Source organism: Cyprinodon variegatus, unplaced genomic scaffold (assembly GCF_000732505.1).
Source record: "Cyprinodon variegatus isolate N-32 unplaced genomic scaffold, C_variegatus-1.0 Scaffold86, whole genome shotgun sequence".
NCBI classification, from domain to species: Eukaryota; Metazoa; Chordata; class Actinopteri; order Cyprinodontiformes; family Cyprinodontidae; genus Cyprinodon; species Cyprinodon variegatus.
In genome coordinates, this window is record NW_015150539.1 from 188,060 (window position 1) to 198,356 (window position 10,297).

At 37.0% G+C, this 10,297-nt stretch overlaps 2 protein-coding genes across 2 annotated transcripts in view; both read right to left on the reverse strand.

The window, feature by feature from the left end:
* LOC107083867 (secretory phospholipase A2 receptor-like) overlaps nucleotides 1-2,430 on the reverse strand; it is an 8,548-nt gene extending 6,118 nt beyond the window's left edge. Inside the window, exon 1 of the mRNA XM_015373370.1 lies at nucleotides 2,124-2,430. Within this exon, the coding sequence (XP_015228856.1) occupies nucleotides 2,124-2,402 (279 nt within the window). The 5' untranslated portion in view covers nucleotides 2,403-2,430. The remainder of the gene's footprint in view (nucleotides 1-2,123) is intronic.
* Nucleotides 2,431-5,264: 2,834 nt separating this feature from the next.
* Nucleotides 5,265-9,395, reverse strand: LOC107083855 (C-type lectin domain family 1 member B-like). The gene is made up of 4 exons (XM_015373358.1): nucleotides 9,300-9,395; nucleotides 8,973-9,202; nucleotides 6,199-6,399; nucleotides 5,265-5,499 (listed from the first exon to the last, which is right to left on the reverse strand). Exons 2-4 carry the CDS (start codon nucleotides 9,098-9,100, stop codon nucleotides 5,265-5,267), a joined length of 564 nt encoding a protein of 187 aa, XP_015228844.1. The 5' UTR covers nucleotides 9,101-9,202; nucleotides 9,300-9,395.
* Nucleotides 9,396-10,297: the final 902 nt, after the last annotated feature.

Below are 10,297 nucleotides of genomic sequence, written 5' to 3' on the forward strand. Positions count from 1 at the left end.
TGAATTCTGGGTCCAATCCTCTGAGCTCCTGACAAGTAGAGGCTGCAATCCAGGTGAGCATAAATATTTTTTGTGGATTTGAGGGAGCACAGTGGCGCATGGGTAGCACTGCTTGATTTTCTGATTGGATACTTAAAAAAACGTATGTAAAACAAACCTATTTACACTGCGTTGAAGTTCATTTTAAGTTGGACGGACATTTGCTCTGGTTAAATCTTTTCTTCGCTATATTTGACACCCAGTGCAATAGCTATATATATAAATATTAATATGCATCCATATGAATATCCACATAAACACTCTGTGCAATGGTGCGGTATAATGATCCTATTGTTAAAAAAAAAAAAAAAAACATATATGTATATATCCCATTAGGGTTGGGAATTGATAAGATTTTCACGATTCCGATTCTCTCATCGATTCTGTGAAACAATGAACTTGGTAAGTGCATGGTGACATTCGTCTACTTTCGCCTGGGACATTCTATTTCTGCCTGCCTCGGTGAAAACAGAAGGCAGTGAACAGGAGCTGCCAGCCTCTGAGCCAGCCAGGCTACCTGTCTCGTCACAGTCATCTAAATCTAATGGAGAAGGCATCCTTTTAATAAAAAAGCATTACTATACAATTTCGGGAAATAAACTCATCTCCAACCGGTTTAAAATAAACGAGCGTCACCTTTCTCTCGCTCTCTGAACTGCGGAGCAACTTCGTAGCATGTTTAACAACCACAAATAGAAGTAGGAAATTGGTTTATTTCCAGAAATGGCATATGATTTACTAGGAACCACATTAAGCACAGCCAGTGATATTAAACTAGCTACTTACTACTTACCAGAGTTGCCTTCCATGCTGGTCGTAACTTTAGCTTTTGTCCGGAAGCAATTTGCAATGATTGGAAAGAGCCTTGTTGCCATCTTTCTCTTCCTTAAAATGAAGCCAAACTTTCGATTGCTTTACCCCATGGGACAACATTTTTTTTGTTTCGCTTTTCTAGACTTACACCTGGTCACATCATACTTGCTTACCAAGTATGATTTTACTTGAGTAAAAAACATGACGTAAGTCGTGCTGCCCAGCGCTAGGCTCTGGCGCTGCCTAGAACCGTTAAGAATCGTTAAACGAGCTGCCAAAAGTTGCCATGGAATTGGAACACACAGAACCGGTTCTGAACAGGAACTGGTTTTCGACTCCCATCCCTATATCTCATGCACCTTTTTCTTCATTTGGCACATCCTTCTTCTTTGACAATTTGAGCTGACGTAACGAAGTACATTTCTCCACTGTGAGATCAATAAAGTCAATCAATCCATATCTAAGGAAAACCAGTTGATTGCATCGACTCATTGACTCAAGGAACCAAGCTTGAAGCGACAGTGAAGAAGAAAAACTCCCTTTTAACAGGAAAAAAACTCAGAAAGAAACCAGCTCAGTGTGAGTGGCCATCTGTAGAGACCGACTTGGGTTCAAAGAGAAAAAAGCATAGACATAGACAGAAAAAGCAGCAGAGATAAGGCAACTGTAAAGCAGGTCCACAGGCGGCCCCATGAAGCATTAGATAAACAGGACTACACTTGATTTTGTAAGAGAATGATTCATCAGTTAACTCCTTGACACAAATCTGAATGTGATATGTCTCAGCTGCTGCTGCTGCTGCTGTGATTGACTAGAAACTTGACATGGGAGGCAGGTATCCAATCTGCCTGAAGAATTTTACTGAATTTTCGTCAATATTGTGAACATATCCTACAGGAGGCTTCCCAGATTGATACCATGCAGGATTCAATCTACATGTATCAATCTTGCTCAGCATTTGTCCTTGGCCTGTGTTTTGGTGGTTCCATTTTGGTCTCATTTATTTGCTTGCACGTTTTTTTTTATTTGCTCGTCTAATTTATGAGTTTGCATGATCGTTTAATGTTCATTTCACGATAATGTTAATTTCACTATTGTAAGTTGCTCATTCACTGTTGAAAAGATATTAGCATCAAAATTTCATTCTGTATACACCCTTTGTATAAAACATGACAATAAAGGTTGTCTAAGTATAAACTTGCTGGGAAATCATGTATTTACATCCTGTTTGCAACCCCTTGGCCACCCCATTTTTTCCCCACTAAACTCACTTCATCTGTGTTGGCTTCCATGACCGTGCTCATCATGTTCTCATAATCGTCTCCAGACTCCACACTGACTAGATCGAACTGAAGACCAATATCATTCAGGCTGCGGCAGTGTTCCAGGGCCTCCTCCCAGCTCTTCTTCTCCTTTACCAGTAGAAAACTTTTTTTTCCATTCCAGGAACAGATGAAGGGAAGACGAGCATCACATTCCTTTGTATCCATCAGATTGGTCAGTGAGGAGATGGTCACACAATCACCTTCTCCACTTGGCCCAGTTTCCATCCAGTTTACATAGTGTTCATATAAGTCTGAATCTATAACAGAAAGAAAAGCTTAAGCTCGCTAAGAAGCTGATGGTCTGTGTCAAATGTAATGAAAGGAAATATATCCATGCTATCCTATTTATGTGCCTCATGATTAACGATAAAATGGAAAATATTTAAAGAAAAGAAAAAAACTAATGAATTCCAAAGCTTGCTGTAGTTTTAGAGTTCTGGATCCTTCCACAGATGCATATTATTGGGCAGTACATCGGATCAATATGGTGTGACTGTCAATAGCATTAAGGGTGAGCATCATCTATCTCATCTGGTAGAATAGTTATAAACAGATTTTGAATGAGTGGTTTTGGTTCACATCACCTAAAGTTGTTGAAGAAAAACTTTAACTTTGCTACTTTAAAAATTCTTAAAAATGGCTTAAAATGGAAGGAAAAATGAGTGTGCCTCACATCTCCAGCCTATTAGAGCAATCTCAGACAGATTCTATCTATCCCGCAGCAATTGACCACAGATTTTTGAAGCAGTCTTCGAGTTCACAAAGTTCGTGTTCTCCGCACATCCCATAGTGTTAAGTTCTTTCTATATTGTGCGGCATTTTGAAGCAACTTTTTCAAGAAGAGCCATTGCCCAGAATTCTGAAGGCACATTTTTGGACAGCTTAGTGACAGCACTAGGTGGCTATTTCATAATTTGCATATCTAAATAGTAATATTGACGAGTCAGAATTAAATTTGAGATATCTTGATTGTAATTCCGAATATGTGACACTTTTGTGTGACACACATTGCAGGTACCATACCTGAATCTTCCCTACTGCAGCAGGTTATTAGAGAATAAGGGAAATAAACTAAATTCAACTCCCAGTCATTTAGTTTAAAAGTAATGCATGGTCTATCTTTGTGTACATGCTTTTACAAAAATGATAGGGAGAAAGAGGACTATGAACGAACAGAGGGATTTTTTTTCTCATTTCAATATTGTATTGGGGTGACAAGGTGGACTCTGTGGTAATAAATGATAAATAAATGAGTAAACAAATAGAACAATATACAAATTAATAACTAAGTGATTAAATAAAAAAATGCAATTAAAACAATATGAGGCATTAATTTGTTTCTGAATTTAATCTTTATTATGTTAGTTTTTCGCCGTTGAAAATATCTCAGCATAAACCTTGCACAAAATATTTCATATTTTTTCAATATTCTGGAAATTAATTAAACCTTGTTAATATGGGATGTTAATGACAAGTCTAGAGGCCAATTTAATGCCATTAAGACTTAGCGACTGACAGAGCAGCTCCTTATTAAAAAAACTCTGGTCTAAACACAATAAATCTGTCTTGAGTTATTTAAAAAAGCAAAACATTTATAGCCATCAAGGTTTTTTTATTTCTTCAAAACATGACTGTATTCTATTTAATAGGTCAGCTTCATCTGAATTTCTTGACAAATAAGATTTAAACCAACCTAGTGCTGTTCCCTTAATTCCTATAGTATTTTTAAGCCTTTCTTAAGGCATATTGTGATTGACTGTATCAAATGGAGCACTGAGTGCTAATACTTTTGTCTCTTTATTATTTCTTCAGGATTTTGGCCAAATGTCAGCACAAGGTACACCGGCACATTCTGGACAACGGTTGTTGAGTCTTAGCTTTAAAGTCTTCATTTAGGTTATCGACTTCTAATCTAGTCCCCCTCTATGTTACCTGATATACAATCTTTTGCCCATTGAAGAGCTGGTTATCTTCTTCCAGTCTGTATGAGAGTCACATGTCCATTCTATATGTGTGCCATATCATTAAAGCACAAGATATGTTTAAAAATGAGGCAACCAGACCTCTGCTTGTTTTTGTTTTGTTTTTTTCTAAACACCTATCAAACTTATTCAAGACTATTTGTCAATTATGTTGGCACAATCCGTGGTTGGAAGATGATGGTTTTAAGCACTTGGAGATGCAAGATGCAAATCAATGACCCATCTTAACCCTGTGTTAGGTTTTTCTAGTCCCACGTGAGTGACAAATACATTAACATCACTTAAAATAGGTCAATTTCCCACAGAAAGTTGCAAATAAAAAACAAATTTGGATAATTTTCCATTTAAAACCTATACAGAAGTTAACAACCAAAGTCCTTCTCAGATAAAACAATTGTCTAAAGTCCGACCTATTATGAGCTGAAGACTTAAACCCTGTACTCTCTCAGTTGTATCCTTGGGCAGGACACATCAAATGTCAGTCTGCCCGAGGTCAGTCAGGGGCTAAAACGAAGCTTACCAATGTCAGTTCATGAAAATGTGCATAAATGAACTAATTAGTGAATTTAGCTAATCCTGTATAAATCTTGGAACATCTTATTTCAGTACAGTCCTTTGCAGGACCACCTTGGACTAGATAGGGACCCCAAACCAGTTGTAGTTCTGCTAGAAGTGACCTTAACATTTTTATTTATTTATACCTGTGTTTTCATTTATGGTTTCATAACATTTTATCTGTGACATTTAGATGTGTGAAGTGCTGCTATTACCAATTTCTTATTTCCTATGCAATTGTACAAGAGCATGAAACATGTACTGGCAGGGGGACCGGAAGTGACAAAGAGGGTCTCTTGCCCACAGTTCAAACTTAAGCAGGGTTTATAGAAATGAGGAACTCTAATTTATTGTTTTTTAATGCTCTTTTAATGCTCTTAGATTATATTATTTTTAAATTAAGGCCAATTAAGGCCTTAATTTAAAAATAATAATTTAATGATTTTTAGTGAACCACGGAAACACTGTTATATCTGTTATGTTGATAACTTTTTAAGTAAATATGTTTAGCCATATGTGGTGACATGATATTAGCAATAATCTTTAATCATTATGGGTTGTAACTATGGTCATTACCTGTTTTCTTCAATCCAATCCAGATGGGAAAGTCAAACTCGGTGAAAATGTCATTCATTTCGTCCTTTGTGAAAGTGGCCAAATCAACATAGTGATCGTGGCAGTAGTCTGATGCCTGATCCCAAGTCTTTGCTTCCTTTACGAACGTGTTGGTAGTTCTATCCCGACACACAGACATCAGATAAGTTTCACAACTTACGGGATAAACTCTTTAGAGAAAACAAAGAAAAAAATTAATATAACACTAATCTTTATGCACCAAAGTAAATTACCAATGTACAAAAAAATATATACAGTAATCAATTGGATTTCAGCACATTGGCATTACAAATGTTGCTTTTTCCTTTGGTAAAAGTTTGGTGGATGGTTTAAATCATCTACAATTTATCGAATTCTGTCTCCTTTTTTAGATTGGAAAGAAACAACCATATTACAGCTAAAGCACTAATGACATTACATTACAATGATAATACATTGAGCATTATCTGTTTTTTTTTTTTTTACCAGCTACATCATTTTCTGTGGAAAACTGGATGGAGAATTTAAATGCATCCGAGAAGAGTTTTACACTTCTGATGTACCTAATCTGAAAGTAAATTCAATCATTCTTTTCCAAAAAAAATTGAAGATTTTATCAGAAACAAGTTTTGTGTTAAATCTTATATGTCAAATTCATAGTCTTCCTACTGTAAAGTTGGATAATAACAATTACATAAAAAGAAATACTGGTTTTTATTCTTAGATTGTAATGATCTTTCCTGCAACAATAAAAAAAAAGAGATATTCAGAAAAATTAAAACCCAGTAAGCATAACTGGAGATTGATACATGGCAACCTAAATAACAGCATTTTAACTAAAATCTAAGTTAATCAAAGCTCATATTGTCTGAAAAAAGCTCTCACATTACTTTTTGTTATTAAAGTGGACGGCAGCACAACCTCCCCACCAATTTCGATTGCTCCAGTCCCAGTTTATGGAACGATAGTATCCGTCAGACCAATGCCACCACCTCCGGTGTCTGTAAAGGCCGATCCACACCAGATATGGCTTCAAGTCAATACTGTCCACATCTGACTTGGTGATAAAGGTGGCCAGGTCGGTGTAATGGCTTTTAAGAAAAGAAAACAAGTTTAAATTGGTAGAATTTGCAGTACATTGGTAAAAGCGGGAGCAACTTATCTACTCTTGTACACTGAAAAAAATTACTTTTTGGTGCAGTAAACTCTTGTATGCAATGTAATATATGAATTTTGGGGAAAGAGTAAGTTTTACTTAGATTTCCTTATAGTATTCAAACGTGTAAATCAATTCAATTCAGTTTATTTATATAGTGCCAATTCACAACACACTAACCCTAACCCTAACCCTGGAGAACTATTCCTGTCAAAGACCTGCCTGCCCGCTCTCTGAAGAAACCGGAAGGGAAACTCAAATCGGTAATCTGCCAACACTCAAATCAAGCTCTGCCTCCGCCTAGCCCTCAGCCTGCCGACAGCCTCTGGACCCTCAAGGTTCCCCCCTCAGCCGCTCAGCTCAACTCCTGTATAGGTACAGCCCTGCACACTCTCATCCTGCAAATTACCTGGACCTCCACTAACTCCTCTGTCCCCCTCTGCAGTGAACCCACTCGTGACCAGTCCTGGACCTGTTAACTCTGTGTGCATTTCAGAATCCACTCGTAACCAGACGAGTTTCCCTTGGGATCTGTTTATTTATTGTATTCCATCTTCTAAATAAACTTTTGAACTTTTATCCAGTCTCGGAGTGTTCTGCATGTGGGTTAGGAACCTGAAGCCAAACATGACAGATTTGTATTGCATATGTGAGTAGCAGAGATGGGAAGTAACGGAGTACAAATACTTCGTTACTGTACTCAAGTAGATTTTTCTGATATTTTTACTTTACTTTACTACTTATTTTTATGGCGACTTTTTACTTCTACTCCTTACATTTTAAAAAATTGTCTCGTTACTTTAGTTTTGAATCATTTCAATGGAGTTACCGTTATTATTTTTTCACGTCATCAATACCAAATTCAATCTAATTGGATGGGAATCTACGTTGCATTTGACGCACCACTACAAGATGAATCCACAGATTCGGCGGTATTCATTGGCGGCAAATCATTGCAGCTTGGTGGCGGTGGCGTTAGCATAGTAGCATGGACGACGAGATGATTGAAAACGAACACAACGGAGATCTAGTCCTATTGGCAGACATCCATTTAAAATGTAGGCAACGGCATGAAAAAAGTGGTTTCTACTTTTACTTTTATACTTTAAGTAAATTTACAAGCCTGTACTTTGTTACTTTTACTTGAGTAAAGAAGTTTAATCAGTACTTCCACTTTTACCAGAGTATTTTTAACACAAGTATCTGTACTTTTACTCAAGTACGGAAAGTGAGTACTTTTGCCATCTCTGGTGAGTAGTGACTGTATTACAAGATCTATGTTGGATGTGGTGTATATTAAATACTGTGTATTTGTTGTTTATAAGTCATACCAACCTTATCTTTTTTCCAATAGAAATTCTAATGTAGTACAACATAATGCATTTTTACTATTAATACTATATTTGTACATGCTTTTTTCATTTAAATAGAGGAATACATAATATTTACACCACTGTTCAAAGTTTAAGTGGCTGTTTCTGTACTGACCCTCACCTAGAAGTTGTTTTGAGCATGCTTGTGTAAGTTAAATATTCTGTAACAAATGTTGAAACTCTCAGTTTCAGAGGGTTGTAAATTTTTTATTGTGTATTTAAAAAGTACGATTCCAGTTAGAGGGCTGCACAGTTTGTAGCACTGCCGCCTCGCAGCAAGAAGGTTCTGTGTTTGATTCCCTGGGTCTTTCTGCATGGAGTTTGCATGTTCTCCCTCTGCATGCATGAGTTCTCTATTCCATCTTCCTCCAACAGTCCAAAAACATAATTGCTTGGTTAATTGGCTTCCCTTATTTCTCCTTAGGTGTGAGTGCGTGCGTGAATGGTTGTTTGTTTTTGTGTTGCTTTAAGATTTTGAGTAAAATGCTGTTTGTGCCTATGAAAAGCAGTTCATTTTACTTCATTTGTTTAAATTAATCTAACTTAAATCTTCGATGTAATTAAGTAAATGCTATTTAATATCCTCACAACTGTTTTGACTTATGGAAAGTGAAGTAAAATTCACTTGATACTGGCAAGTGATTGTTACTTGACATTGCAGCAGTAAATTTTACTCAAATCCTTTGCATGCAAATACTTACAATATATTTTTTTAAGTAAATCTAATTAGCTGTTTTTTTCAGTGTACTGAAATGTCACTATTTAGTTGCTTATGACGACAATAAGCTACTGTCAGACCAAAATATCAGAGCAAGCTTGTTTCTTTTTTCAGTTTCTTGTTCTATATTAACTAAAGATAACAAATTATAAAGACAAGAAAACCAAGGTTATCTAATTAATTCTTCCATTAGATAACACTGCTAGGTACAATATTACATTTTACATCTAAATTGTTTCACCTTTCTTCTTCTAGCTGTTCTTTCCTAGCTGGCTCAGTGTTTTGTTATATTTTCTAAACTCCCATAATGCTTTTCTTTTAACAAAGCAACATTAAACTATCTACAATTTTTAACCAAATGTACATATTCATAATTAATCCATCCATACTTTCACCGAACAAGGTTAAACATCTTACCTCTCGCAGTAGAGTTTTGCTTCGTTCCATTTCAACCCATGGTTGAAGACAAAGTATTGTCTCGACCCAGATGCCATTATGCTTATGAAGGCGAGCAGAATAAGTTGTCCAAGGAGGCTATTCTTCATTTTTAAAGAGCTTTTGTTTTCTTTTTCTTTTTACAACCAAAATATTTTAGATCTTGTGGGAAAAGTAATTTAGTTTATTTATGTGCTTTCAGGTTTCTTTTGCTAAAGAGCAAAAACACAAATAACTGACATGAGCAGAGAGTAAACACTAAACATTATTTCCATTTTATGTGGTAAAATGAGTAAGCAGTTAAAGTACCTGTCTTGAAACGTTGCTTTTTTAAATCCTCAAGTATTGTGGATCATTGATAAGCTGACAAAGTCCAAGTAGACAGCTGGTTATTTTAAGTCCTATGTTTCAGTGTAATGATTTGCCTTTGAAATAGACTCAAGATCAACAATGACGCCCATCTCGTCATTGCTTTTCCATAAGACATTTGACTGCTGGCAAATCAGTTGAAAGATTTACCTACATGAAGTAAATGAAAATATTCTTCCTGAGGAAAACTACAGTAGGAACACGGAAATGAAAGAATTACTTTACTCTTTAGCAGTTGGGGCTGGTGGGGTTTTCTCCGGGGGGGCTATAAATTCAAAATACCTCTATTTCTGGAGGATCTGGTTGGGTGGCCTCTGCGGGACACGTTGGCCCCATCCCCGGGGGGCTTTTACTGGGGGACCGGGACCGAAGCATGAACTAGATGGGTTAGAGTGGCGGTGACACCGCTGCCCTCCCACCTATCCGGATTCCCACTAGGGTGGGAAGGCGTGATTGAGACTTTGTATATATATCTATATATTTTTATTTTTTTATTTATTTTTATTTTTATTTTTTTTACTTGTCAGTTTCCCTAACCTTAACTGCTCCCTCTCCCAAGAATATCTCAAGTCACAGCCTCAAGGCTGGCGCCTGGGCTCATCGGTGCACTGGGGTGCTTGGTGTTTGGGGGTGGATGCCCGAGCAGACTCGCCCCCGCAGCTCCTGGGGGATCCAGCATTGCAGTGGCTGGGGGTTTTCCTCGGGGCCGTCTCTGCTCCTCCCATGGTGTGGGGGGTCAGATTTCCTGGGTTGGCCCCAACACTATTAAACATTTTTCCATAACCTTTACATGCACAAGTGCACTCTCACAAACAACTACATATGCTTAGCTCCAGGTATTTAGAGATTCCCTTCCATACAGAAAGCCCATATTCTTATTTTCAGCTACCACAGTATACATGTCAGATTAAATAATACTACTTATGCTTCAGTGATAG

Bases quoted from the DNA above. Each gene is read 5' to 3' on its own strand.
- LOC107083855 (XM_015373358.1), bottom strand. From the start codon at position 9,100: ATGAAGAATAGCCTCCTTGGACAACTTATTCTGCTCGCCTTCATAAGC. The intron at 6,400-8,972 runs GTAAGATGTTTA...TTTTCTTAAAAG, and splicing joins GCAAAACTCTACTGCGAGAG to CCATTACACCGACCTGGCCA. The intron at 5,500-6,198 runs GTAATGTGAGAG...TTTTCTCTAAAG, and splicing joins GTCCACTTTAATAACAAAAA to AGTTTATCCCGTAAGTTGTG.